The sequence below is a fragment of the Ischnura elegans genome, chromosome 4, assembly GCF_921293095.1.
Source record: "Ischnura elegans chromosome 4, ioIscEleg1.1, whole genome shotgun sequence".
NCBI classification, from domain to species: Eukaryota; Metazoa; Arthropoda; class Insecta; order Odonata; family Coenagrionidae; genus Ischnura; species Ischnura elegans.
Window position 1 is genome coordinate 55,184,199 of NC_060249.1, and position 14,424 is coordinate 55,198,622.

The following is a 14,424-nucleotide window of genomic DNA, read 5'->3' on the forward strand; positions in this document are numbered from 1 at the left end:
TTTGCAGAAGTAGAGATAACTATAAGTATGAGGGAAGAGCGGACGATTGGGGTTTAACAGACCATCATGCTGTATCATGTTCTTTAAATATTAATGTACCCATTAATATATACGAACGAGTTTATCGAAGCCATTGCCGGATAAACTTTAACCATCTAAATAATAGTTTGCTAAGATGTGACTGGAATGATGTTTATTCACAACAAAATGTCAATGAAGCCTATGAAATATTTATAAATAAATTGAAATGCTACATTGAAAAAGCTGAATACGTGTCAGACAGTAACAGATCGGGAGGAATGAAGAGGCCATGGATGACTTACGCTTTGTGCGGGAGAATTTCTAGGCGAAATTTTCTGTATAAAAAAATGAGGAAACACCCTGAAAATGAAAAGCTAAATAGGTACTACGCATCGTACACGCAAAGATTAGAATATGATATTAAAAAGCGCAAAGAAAAGTATTACAGGGACCTATTTGATAGTAATGTCAATAATACCGCTGCTCAATGGCGCATTTTAGATTCACTCACGGGAGGAAAGCAAGGAAATGAGAATTGTGTAAAAATTAGAACTAGTAATGGTATCGTTGTCACTAAGTGCCAGGACATTGTAAACGAATTTAGTTCACATTATGGTAAAGTAATTCAAGAATTGACCCAGAACAATTATTTTGAAAGTAATACGAATAAATACAAAGAAATATTCCCAACCTCCAATTCAATTGACTCGCTGTTTTTTGTTCCTACTGATGCGAAAGAAATTAGCAGCATTATTAAGGAATTAAAGTCTAAAAAATCTAAAGGTGTTGATAATATTTCCACACAAGTTATAAAAGAAGTAAATGCAAATATTTCGGAGGTCCTTGCCCATATTGCTAATCTAAGTATGTATACTGGAATATTTCCTAAACAATTAAAAACTGCAATAGTGATACCAATTTTTAAAAAAGGTGATAAAATGAACGTAAATAATTACAGACCAATATCCCTATTATCTGTATTTGCTAAAATAATAGAAAAAGTTGTTAAAGTCAGACTTCTTAAATTTCTAAATCAGCATAGTTTTTTCAATAAAAACCAATTTGGATTTATGAGTGGTAAGAGTACAGAGGATGCATTATTAAAATTCTGTTCAGAGCTGAACGACGGACTGAATAAGAACTGTAGAGTTGCTGGCTTATTTGTAGACATTACCAAAGCCTTCGACTCCATTAATCATAACATACTAATGAATCGATTATGGGAAGCGGGTATACGTGGCACCGCATATGATTGGTTTCAAAGTTATCTTTGTGATCGAGATCAATGTGTGCGTCTCAAAAATTGCTACAGTGAAAAGATTCGACTTACCTGTGGTGTCCCACAGGGTTCTGTGTTGGGACCCATACTGTTTTTAATATATGTAAACAATTTATGTGCTGGCAGGTTTAAAGGTCAATTAACGTCATTCGCAGATGACACTGCACTAAGTTACTCTGTTAATAGTGTTGATGATCTATATGAACACATACAAAGTGATCTATTAACACTCAATATGTGGTTTTCGGCTAATTATATGTTGTTAAGTGAAAAAACGAAATATATTATGTTTAGCATGAGTAAATCTACCTCAAACAAAAGTAAACTATACTATCAATGTGCAAATTGTATAAAAGATAATGTTACTTCCTGTGATAAATGTATTTTGATCGAACAGGTTAGTCACATAAAATATTTAGGTATATATTTTGACCAAAATTGTAAATGGAAGTCTCACATAAATAAATTAAAATCAGAAATGATTACTATTGTAAGAAAATTCTACTTCCTCAGATACATATGCCCTGAATCAGTGTTAAAAATGGTATATTATGCTCTCGTTAATTCAAGATTGCAATACGGAATAGCCTGCTGGGGTGGAGCATATTTTATCAACATTAAACCATTGATAGTGGCGCAAAAAAGGGTTATCAGGGTTATAACACGATCGTATAGGAAAAGCCACTCATTTCCTCTATTCAAAAAATTAGATGTCCTCCCACTAAGGCATTTATTCATTTATAAAGTCCTTAGAATATTCTATAACCGTAGTGGTGAAAAGGCCCGACCACAAAACTATGACATTAGAGCTTGGAGAAACTTCCATATACCTAGGCCGACGACCGAAATTTATCGACAGTCATACAATTACTTAGGGCCTAAATTGTTTAGCATGTTGCCGAGTAATGTAGCAAACTCGGAAAAAAGATGGGGATTTAAATCCGCAGTTAAAAAATGGCTTATGATGTGTGAGGAAGTAGAGTTTCTACTAAGAAAGGTGGGTTAAAAAGTTTACAATAAAAGGTATATTGTATATTCTATGTATGTAATTATGCGTTTATATAAGAAAAATAAGAAAAATAGTTATCCTTGTCCAAATATTTGAAATACGTTTTGTAATAATGAATGCAATCGGCAATAGAACAAATAACTGAATACAAAGAAATTTTACTTCTCATGTGTGCTAGCACCAGACCTATGTAAAAAGTTTATGATGGTAGCCCCAAAACTACTAAAAGGGGTACCTATATATTCCAAAATATTTAAGTATGTTCTAAAATGTAATATTTGATTGTAAATGGAATAAATTATATATTATTATTATTATATTATATACAGAAGAAGTCAATGATAACAAATACAGTACATAGCCAGGCTAGCACTATGGCAAGTAATTTTTTTTGTGCTAGTTAACCAATGTAGAAACGCTTACGGAAATCATCCATAAACAATGACTACATTGCTAATGTACCCATTGCTAATGGATGCTCACTCAATGTGAATGGAAGCTCATTATAGTGCTTGTGTTTGCACTAGTGACCCTATTTCACTAAGGATTTCGTCCAGGATGCATGATACTCAGGATAATCTTATACTAAACTTCAACTGCAGGATGGTTGTAAGCTTATTTCACCAAGGTAAGGCATCATTGCAGCAGGCAAATGAAACCTCATATTCTTCTCTCCAATTTACTGATATCATCAACCATTTAAATCTGGATTTCCTAGCCTGAAGACGGCCAGAAAGCTAGATGCAGATGAAAGCAATATTACACCTGAATGTCCAGCATTGTAGCATTGTAGCTCACAGAATCACATGAGGTTCCTGTGGCGATTATCCATGATACTTTTAGGCCTTCTTCCATGCATCCTCAAAAATAATGAATGGCAAACTCTTAACTATAGCCTGGATGCGGTCCTTATCTGTTGGCTTTTGACCTTCGCAACTGCCCAGATAGGTATGGTGGCAGCCAATCACTAGGCTTGCAGCTTCGTGCCTTCTTTGCATACAAAACAATTTTGCATATTGGATTTTTGCATAGCACGGATTGCCTAAAAAATACTCAGTGACCATTGAAAGGAATGTCACTCAGCAATGCCTTGAGAATCACACAGTGAGGTAGTACATATATGAAAAATTCTTTTACATGTTACACATTGAATAAAAGAGGCATACTACATTTGCATGCTTAATTTCTGCCGTCATCACCTACACAGAGTGATCGATATCCCAGTGAAAATACATCAAATTTTGTTTTTTTAAAAATATTATACTTGAGGTCAATTTTTTAACGAAGAAAAACAAAAAATTAAGGATTGAGAGAAAAGAAGGCTTAAACCAATAATAAAAAAATAGAACTTTGATGGTACATTGCCATCATTGTCAACTTGAAGGTTTACTGTGCCAAAGTGAAACACTACTGATAGGCATGGGCGCAGCTAAGAATTAAGGCTAGGGGGGTTTTAGGCGCAACTAATACTTCGGGTTGTGGGGTATTGCATACCCGCCAGGGTAAGTTGGAGTTGCAGGGGCCCTCCTCCAGAAAATTTTAAAATTAATGGTTCAAAATGACTAGTTTTACCGCTTTATGAGAGATATTTGATTAATCCTAACACTATTCAATAACTAATACTAATCCATTAAGTAAAATGAATTAAACTTAAGAATTTCTCTGAGCTCTGGGGGGGGTTTTATCCACCAAAAGCCCCCCTTGCTGCGCCACTGCTGATTGGAACAGTGTTAATGGAAGAGTAAGTGTATTCAGTATATATTAATTACACTGAGATATGAGATAAGAGAGAAAGCATTAAGATGAATAATATTGACAATGCTTGGATATTGAAAGTAATGAGAAAAAATCTCCAATTTTATTTAAATTCCTCTTTCTATGGATGGAATAATGATATACATATTCCTAAAAACACTTAAGTGAACCAACAGTAAACTTGTTCATAGCACACCATACAACCTTGATATCATTCAGAATATTAATAGTCTGAAGTCAAAAAATTGAAGAGGGTCATGATTTTCTCTTCTCGAGAAAGAATTGTTTTTCATTCCATCAATTTAATCTTTTGATTCAACAATGATAATATTGATTGAAATGTATTTAACACTTTATTTCAAGTACAGCAAGTCCTCTAATTCTTACTTTCAACAATGGAAGTGCATAAAATACAGCACCAGAAAAATTCAATACTGCACTGACTACAGCAAAAATTTTATTCTGACCCTTCACAATAATTATGCTGCAAAATTAATTTTTTTAGATAAACTTAGGGAGGCTAAACATAACTATTTGAAGACACAGGTAACTTTACCTCGTTCCTTTTCATGCTGAGGCGATCTTGGTCGCACAGACATCCACTTCCAACCAGGTTTTCTGGTTCTGGCAATGAAGTGAATGACCTGCTCTTCAGGAGTATGGAACACATGCTCAGATTCATGGTTATACTCACAATAAACCCTGCAAAAATAAAGGAAGAAAGAAACTTAGAAAAGGCTGCATGTTTGTTTACAGCTTTTAACATATAAATATATTTGTATGGTTCAGAGAGTCAATTACCCTTATAATAAATAACTTACCAATCAGGGTGAACTTTCCAGTTGGAGCCCTCAAAGTATTCTGACACTGAAACAAAGAGTAACAGCTATAACTTAATAAGATATTGATTGTATTACACATATCTATGCTCAATAAATTATCCATTCTGATGAATGGCAGACCACAAGTGTAAACATTGGGAACTTTGATGACCTCAAATCAACTTATCACTAAAACAGATAGCACAGAACAATAATTTTCCCACATTTGAAATACCCTCATTATATAGCTTTGATTTTAACTTTTTATCTCTTCTATTCAACAGATATGCAAGTGGGAAATCCAGTACAGGTGGCCTAGTTTCCAGTTTAACCCGTCAACGCCCTCGGGTGCCATATGGCACCGCAGTGCAGTGCCGAGCCCAAGCTCATACAATGTAATTAATGTGTGATTCTTAGCATACATTTCAGTTCGCATACTTAGTAGAAAGTTCATTCTCTTATTAAATCAGTGTAAATTGTGTTTCTCACCACCTCGGGTCGTCCTATCGGTTTCTGAGTAAAAGGCTTTTCTCCAGATCCGTGAGTTATGGGTACTCGATCGAAGTAAGTGCATTTTTTTGCATATAATTATTAGACCGTTTACAATTTATACCGTGATGTTTTCGTGATTTGTAAATTACAAACTAACACTTATAAACGAATAAGCAGTATCAGGTGATGCTAAGTTGATATATGAGAAGTTTATACCAATGGTCATATTTTGCTCTTGATTGTGATTTTCATCTTCATATTTCAACATGATGCAATTATCTTCACAGAAATAGGTACTGAACCTTTTGAAAATATAAATTAGCTCTTCTCAAAGCTTATTTTTGTACTAAATTTTGTGAAATAATATTTAAATTATCAAAATATTGACTCTCATATTTCCTCCGGCGTTGATTTGCAGTTGTTTCCATGGTTTCTGGGTTCCACTGCATGGGATTTATTGGTGGATTGATTACACTCTGGGTTAATTTAATGGTTATGATTCTTAAATAATTATCTTTCAAAATGATTTGAATACCTACTTAGTCTCTTTCATTTCTTACACTATGCCCTTTTTAGTGTATCTGTACTGATAATGCTGCATTCATGCTTAAAACGACATGATATTTATATTTGCAGAAAATATTCTAATAAAGTGTTCAATAATAAAAAAATTCTTCAATTACTGATGCCATGTCACTGTCTCCAATATAATATTTATATTTTGTTCACTTAGGAATTTAACTCTTCGAGAGGTTTTAGACCTCCCAGGGGAAGAAGTGAAAAACATCCAACAAATATTTGCCGAGCCACCAGATAGCGCTGTTTTGACTGACGAGGATTCAGGGGATGAAGACGGTGGATTGGTTGACAACTTATCTGGATGTCAGCTTGGAGCTAAAGTAGAGATTCAGTATTAAAAGGAGGTGAAAATGATGACGAAGAATTAGATGAACAAAGTGGCCACAATATCTCAACAATCCAGGGGGACTCTGGTGAACCTGTTGCCGGATCGTCGTGCAATTTGAAAAGAAAAAGAGCGCTGGATCTTAAAAAACAGAGTGAGGAAATGGGTGGAGATGTATCTATCTGCAGCTTGAAAAATAAGAATGAAAAATCTAAATTTTCACGGCAGAAAATCACGATATCAACAGTGCAGGGTCATTCTTCCAAAGCACTGACTGTTCAGACCTCCAGAATTTAAATGCTGTGAGTACGTTTGAACTCTTTTTTGATGAAGAAGTTATAAAGTTTTTAGTCTCTGAGAGCAATAATTATGCTCTCTTCTGTAATTGCCCTTCACCGAATATTTCTATTGAAGAGGTGAAATTATTTTTGGGAATTTCAATTCTCTCCGGCTATAATGAGGTTCCTGACAAGTGCAATTACCGGCAGGAAGTGGGAGACATGCGGAACGATTTTGCATGCAATGCGATGCGAAGGAACCGTTTCCTGGAAATCAAACGCTTTTTACATTGTGCGGACAACAATGCTTCTTATCACACTGATAAATATTGGAAGTTGAGACCTCTGATGAGCCTTTTGCAGGAACCAGTGGCGGATACAGAAAAAACTCAAGGGGGGGCGCAACATATCTTGAGTTGTCTTTACTTTTATCGTAATAAAAGATGATCAAGTCACAGGCAAAGTATATGAAAATTTTATTTAAAGTGATTATAAACATGTAAAAGACAATGCCATCTTATGATATAAAAAGTTACAATTGTGGTTTTGCAATGTTCGGCAATACAGGCGGACCCGCAAGGGGGGGGCGCGCGCCCCCTGCGCCCCCCATCTGTATCCGCCACTGGCAGGAACGAATTAGGGAACAATATAGACCTGAGCAAAATATGGCCTAAGACGAGAGTATGGTGGCATACTACGGATCCCATGGATGTAAACAACTTATAAGAGGTAAGCCTATTAGATTTGGCTACAAGATGTGGTGCTTAAACAGTGCCTCTGGATACCTTATTGACTTTGAGGCATACCAGGGGAAAAGACATAATGGAAATGAAGTATACGAAAAGCGGTGCGGAAAAGCAACAGCTCCAATGTTATAAATTTTGGTCAACCTCAGAAAGGATGCACGGAACCTGCCATATATTTTCTTTGACAACCTTTTTACAGGTAGGCAGTATCTTTGTTAGTCTGATAAAATTATGTTTTTATCTGGTTAGCCCGAGGGGAAGGAAATAAGTTTTGTTCTTTCTTTTGTTCAAGGAATGAACCTCCTGATTGAGCTGAAGAGTAGGAGCTATAGTGGCACCGGTACACTCCGAAGCAATAGATTGCCGAAAGACAGTAACCTCACCCTGAAATCCATTTTTCAAAAGAAGCCACGGGGAAGTTACTAGTGCAGTTATGATGAGGGAAAAGCTATAATCCTCGTTCAATGGGTGGACAACGGGGTTGTAATGGGTGCATCAACACGCTACGGAGTGAACCCTGTAACTAGTGTAGCAAGGTATTTGAGTGGTGCCAAAAAAAAATTTCTGTGCCACCACCAAAACAATTTGAAGTGTACAATGTGAACATGGGAGGTACCAACCTCATGGACCGAGGCATAAATTGTTACAGGGTGGGTGTGCGCCATAAGAAATGGTGGTGGCCAATTTTTACATGGTTGTTGGATGTCTGTGTACACAACACTTGGGTTTTAATGCGTAAATCAGGAGTGGAAATATCGCAACTAGAGGTAAGAAGTCTTAATGTTCAAATATATCTAGGTAAATACGAAACTAGCTCATATCAGGGACAATGAATAGGAAAAAATGCTGGACGCCATACGTCAGATATTCTATGACACGATGGCAGAAACAACCTAGTTATTCCTACTGCAAAGGGAAGTAGGAGGAGATGTGCTGGGGATTATTGCATGTCACAAACAAGATCCCAGTGTAAAAAATGCAATGTTGGCCTTTGTGTACAATGCTTCGCTTCTTACCATTCCAAATCCAATGCATAATAAATAAAAATAAATAGAGGTTTTGCCATAGCTGAGGACTATTGACTCTTCCCAAAATACCTTTAGCAGCAAAGAGACCCCGCTAACGCCCAGTGGTGCCATATGGCACCAGCATGTAACTCTGGTTCTATTTAATATTTCGGGTCAAAATTTTAGGAGCATTCTTTATTGCTTTTATGTATCACATTTTTTCATTTTATAAAAATGAACGATGGTTGATTAAAAAAAAAACTTTGGGCAGGTTAACAGTCCCTTCCAAATGTATACTACATCGCAATACACAGGTGAGATGATGGTTGCCTACATGTAGGATAGTACAAATAAAATACAGATCCATGCTTTTCGGTAGTTACAATTGGATTGAGACCAGGCCCGTGCTGGGCCACTGGGACGTATCCCGGTGCACCCTCCAGCCTGGATATCTTTGGTGCCCTCCTGATCCAAAACTGACAAAATATTCAGTCAGAATACCAAAATTGAGCAGTTAACTTGATTTCAATGATGTTTCATTTAACAGAATACATAATAAACACCGTCTTGAATAAACAAAATAATAATTTAAATTATTATAATTCGATCAGGTAAGATTCAATATAATCTCAAGAGTGCAAGGATTAAAATTTCAAAATTAATTTATTATATTCCACACCCCCAGTAGTCCTCCCTCAGCATAGTGCTGGTGCCCTCTGGCCACGGCCATCTACTGCCCTAAGGACGGGTCCAGCATAGGCCTGATTGAGACCCTGGGTGGATATAAAAGTAATCGATTTTTTACCCTGACCTCAAGAAGGGGGAGGTAGGAGGAAGGAAAAAGGAAGTAGACACTACTGGACCTCTTGGGTAGGGATTGTGACGGAATGGAAAACGATGGAGGAATGCAGTGCAGTCATTAGGGTGACATGGGCTACTGGATTTATGGTTCCTAGAGAAATAGAAGTTCATCCTATGAAGAAAATGATCCAGAGATTTAGATCACTTTAGCTACAAAACACTAGAACTTACCATTAACAAAGCTGTGCTTTATCTCTTCCTCTCCTTGGACTTCAAAAATTCCATAATTATCAGGCAGTGCAACTCCTAGAGTAAATGGAGTGCCCTCAATTGGATGATAAAAATACTTCTGTCTTCTAGTTGTTACACGTTTCTGAAATGTTAAGAGCCTCACTTAGTGAAATATTAACATGGAATACATAAAGCACAAACTTTAAGAAAATAAGGGTAGACTAGATGTTGATTGCAGTTAATATAATTGGCATAAAGACTCATAAAAGATTTAATATATTTTTTAACTAAATAAATAATATTTCTTTAATTAATGGCTGTTTCTCCGAAAATAATAATTTACACAACTTTACCCAAAATGCTGTATCTAACCAAAACACATGCAAAATTATGGATAGGAATGTTTTCACAATTTCAATATAATACATTCAATTGAGGCAGAGTTGGTTAACTTCTTACCATGCCATCACAGTGCACCTTGACATTCAGCTCTGTTTCACCCTCTTTTTGGTCAATCATTTCATGCCGCATCTAAAACACCAAAACATGGAGTGATTTTAACAACTAAAAATGTTAAATAAATACAGGTTTGATTACTGAAAGTCATGGCACAGGTATGTAAGTTATAATTTTCATATCTATCTAAACCTAGAATGCATTTTAAGAGGAATAACAATACCAGAACATATATTTTACTTTGAGATAGGTAAATGAGAATTTACGGAAAAAAAACCCTTGCGATATATTTGCACCATAAAAGTAGAAAAAAAGACATAAAAGTATTTAAATAATAGAATACTTTGGCAAAATTTTTCATATTTCCATCAAAAACATTTCATAATCAAGGGTAAAATGTATCGAACTGGTTGCTTCCTAACATTGATCCTAATATTAGCGTAATAAAGTCTTCAAAACTGACAAAGTGTGGAAAACTCCACATTTCAAGAACAATGCCTGAATTAGAATTTTAATGAAATACATACTTCCACGATAAAAAAATGGCCAAATTTTTCATTTCTCAAAATTCATTCGTGATGCCATATATTTCAGATAAATATTCAACTTCTGTTGCATAAATTATAACTTGTCAAATGATTATGTAAACTTCATATTGAAACAACAGCAATTATGCCCTAGGGTTATCATTATGAATATTTTTAATTAAGGCTAAAAAATCAAAATTATTCATGACTACTTTATTAACATTTGTACAACAGAAGGAAGTAATGCAACAAGAATTTGTACTCACGTCCAGAAGGAGAGAATTATTTTCACGGGCTCCACTTTTATCACCTTCATAACTAACTTTATTATCAATAAGCTCAACTTCAGTTATATCTACAGGTGATGGCTCTGGTCTCAAAGAATTCTGTAAAAAAAAAGAAATCAGTTTTAAAAAAAGCATAAAATTATTACACAAAAATCTTAAAAGTTAGAACAATGAATTAATTTAAATTAAGAATGCCCCAAACTTATTACAGATGTTAATAGCCCAATGAAATAAATAACAGAAACTGTAATAAATTTATTCTAATTATAAAGCTATAGGAAATTAAGAGCCATCAGTTGACCAAGAGAGAGTAACATACTGTATTTGCATGAATCTATGATGAATACGATTCTAAGATGACCCCCTCTTTTGGAACTCAACTAGGGAAAAAATTTTTTAGAAAAAATATTTGTTAGACGAATACTTGTGCCTATACATTTATTCTATTTGCATTTTTATATTTATGTTTGTTGTTGCTTTTGTTTTTTATGTTCATTATCTTTTGTTTATCTTCTGGTTGTGGTTTGCTTTGAATATATCCACGATGGGAGTTTTGAGGTTGCAACTCCAATAAATATAGTAAATTTCTATATTATTTCAGTTACCTTGGCACCAAAATATTGAGGAATTAATATTAACGATAGACGTAGCAGAATGCTACTCCTACCCCACAGTTGCGAGCACTGCCACTAGAGTCCATCACCTTTAACATTATTGCTTGCTGCGATGCCGATGCGAGATTGCTTGATGTGCTCGGCTAAATGATAATACCCTCCTATGACCTGAAAGTCATGCTTATGACCTTGTTACCACCAAGATGCAGCTGAGAGCTTGGAGAGGATACGAAAGTCAGTAGTCAGCAAAAGATTACATAAAGCCTGCCACCACGGTCATCGTGAGAGAGAGCTCCAGACCAAAGAGTCATTTTTACTACCTGCAGAGTAATTGGGCGATTGATACAACAGGCCAAAGGTATTTATTGTTGTTTTATACCAAAGTGGCCATAAACCAATACTCCCAACAAAAGAAATAAATGATAAATTACTTAAGAATTAAGTTTATCAAAATTTGTGCTCGAAAATGCTCTCCTTGTTGCTACACACGAGAAAATCTTAATCGAATCTTGTCTACAGCATCTAACATTATATTCCGAAACACCAAATACTCTTCCAGCTGCAGAATTGGAATTTTTCTCTGCAAATAATGTAACTTTTCTTATGAAAGAAGCAGTGTAATGACTTCTTTTCAGTGCCATTGTAATAATCTGAAAGGCGTGGGATCACAACTGAATCAATCTCTCTCTAATCAGAGGCAAAAAATGTTGCCTTCTTGCCGTTGCCCTGAGACAAATGCCACGACTTTGTAGTAGTCTATTCCGCGATGGCACTGAGGCTTTAACGTTACAATTTTGGTAATTTGTAACCAGTCACACGAACATTTTGTGAGTTGATCAAGCTTTAACTTGAACAGAGCTGAATGAACCCAGGGCAAAGCAGGTGAACTCACGGACACGGCGACTCACCGCATCTTTACCTGCTGCCAAAAAAAATAAAATGTTTTTTTTTACTTAAACACAAAATTAAGTAAGCTAAATTACTGTTCAGTTATTTTTAATGTTGGTTTTTGTTGTATGGCTATCAGGTGGCAAACTCAAGTATCCATAATTTTTTTTGGATGTAGATTATGCAACTCAATTGAAGTTGGGAATTTTGCATCCAATTGTAAGACGAACTCTCTTTTCTACAGGAGAAGGGAAGGAAAAAAACATCATCTTAGATTCATGCAAATACGGTAAATAATTTGGTCGCTTTGCATGAAAATGAGTTAGAGAATAATATTTTATAATCCTGAGGTTGGTAACATCCTCATAACAATAGGCAGTTGGTATGCATTAAACACAAAAAAGTTGGTAAAAAACCTGGTGAAACAATGTACAAGAATAGTGAATAGTGAAAAGTGAAATGAGGAAAGGAGAGAGTTTGATTGAGCAGATGTGCCCGCCAAAAAGGGGGGTGAAAGAGAAAAAAAAGTTATGAGGAAGAGAATGGGAGATGAGAAACAGGATGCAAAGGTAAAAGCGAGAAAAGGAGTTTGGGGGAGAAGGAGAGCAGATGAAAGGCACACAAGGCAAGCACGGATGTGAAGGAGAGCTCCTGCTCAACTTAGAGAGGGGAGATTCTGAGGCTAGCAAGGATATCGAAGCCGATAAACGTTACCAGATGATGATAAGTCCAAAAAGGATCTGAGATTTTTTCATACAAAATTATAAAAATTGACTCCTATTCTTGCCAAATTATCCATGAATATTTTGATCAGTAAATAAATATATGTATTTACTTATTGCTTTAAATTGGGCTCAATCTTATCTTCGAAAAAATTAAATTTATGTACGTGAATGAATAAGATAATTAGCGTTTGTTTTTTGGACTTTAAATGTCTTGCCCATGATTTCTGTTAATGGGTTGTCATTGAAAGACTGTTTATAAGGTAGGATTAATTAAGGTAACCAGTTTGAGGGTGACAATGTACATAACTTAATAAGCCAATGGACAAGTTTTTAAAGTTAGATTGCAACATCTAATTATCATTCTTAATTCAATGTGATCAAGCCTACCTGTTTATTGCTTCCTCCAACCTGAAAAAACAATAATTTTAAATATTAGTATAACATTACGGTCAGAAAATTTTGATAGGTAAACAACAAGGATAAAAATTAGAAATAAGATAACTTTTTTTTCCCAAATTTGAATATTGACCTGATGTGCTAAATTGTACCAAGAATATCCATTTCATATAATAATTTAATGCCCCAAACTAGGTATCTCAGAACTCTTAATAAAATAAAATAAAAATTTTTCTTTTATTTTTTCTAATGAATAATGTATTTCATTCCGTACACCGATATATTTAGAGACATTGATGTGGTAGATGGAGATTGATGGAGATTAATAGCAAAATATATATTTGGACAAATCATGCACCTAACAGCAAATACTGACAAAATTTCAAAGTTATATATTAGATAAGCTAATATTTAATTTCTTCCTCGACCACTGAATTCCACAAATAATTCATTATTAAAACTTTAATTAAAACGTTAATAAAAAGTCATGTATGATCTTTAAATGTAATTTTCATATCACAGATGCACAATTATTGTCTTATTAGTCGTGATAAACTTATTACTTCCTATAGACTTAGGAGTGAAATAGGATGAAGGAGAAGCAATTTACAAAATCATACACACAACAGGTTAAAAGACATGGATTTGATATATAAAGCTGCAACAAAAAGAACTAGCCATATATTTTTAAATATAAATAAAGTCATATTACTCCCAATTAATTGTGTATGAGTGTCATCCTTCTTAAGCGCTCCACAATCTTTATAAAAAATAAAACTGGGTGCAAAAACACCAAGTTTATCATATTTTAATGCAAAGACATATAAGGCTTATTATTCCATTAGAATTGCCTTCCTATACATAAATTATTTTTTTCCCTTGCTGTCAAGGAATGTGTGAAGTTTACATGGACGTCTGGTTTAGGATTACAAAATACAAATGGAAAAAAACTCTTGATTAATTTTGGAAGATTTCTTCCTTGGATAACTAATCCTGAGGTAATAAAATGTCATATATGATCTTTAAATGTAATTTTCACATAAAAAATGCACAATTATGCCTCGCATTAATAATCAACAATTATATCCTCACAAGCGGTTGAACACAGCACAAAGAAACCAAATTTTTTTGGTCGCATGAAGGCATAAATGGTCCCAAGATATCATTTGTCCTCCAACTTTCACAAA

At 34.8% G+C, this 14,424-nt stretch overlaps 1 protein-coding gene across 1 annotated transcript in view; it reads right to left on the bottom strand.

Annotated features, from left to right (window-relative positions):
- Nucleotides 1-14,424, bottom strand: part of LOC124157523 (voltage-dependent calcium channel subunit alpha-2/delta-3) — a 315,282-nt gene that overhangs the window by 37,270 nt on the left and 263,588 nt on the right. Inside the window, exons 14-19 of the mRNA XM_046532332.1 lie at nt 13,229-13,249; nt 10,594-10,713; nt 9,804-9,875; nt 9,345-9,486; nt 4,886-4,931; nt 4,621-4,766 (exon numbers count right to left, since the gene is read on the bottom strand). Coding sequence (XP_046388288.1) covers nt 4,621-4,766; nt 4,886-4,931; nt 9,345-9,486; nt 9,804-9,875; nt 10,594-10,713; nt 13,229-13,249 — 547 coding nt within the window. The remainder of the gene's footprint in view (nt 1-4,620; nt 4,767-4,885; nt 4,932-9,344; nt 9,487-9,803; nt 9,876-10,593; nt 10,714-13,228; nt 13,250-14,424) is intronic.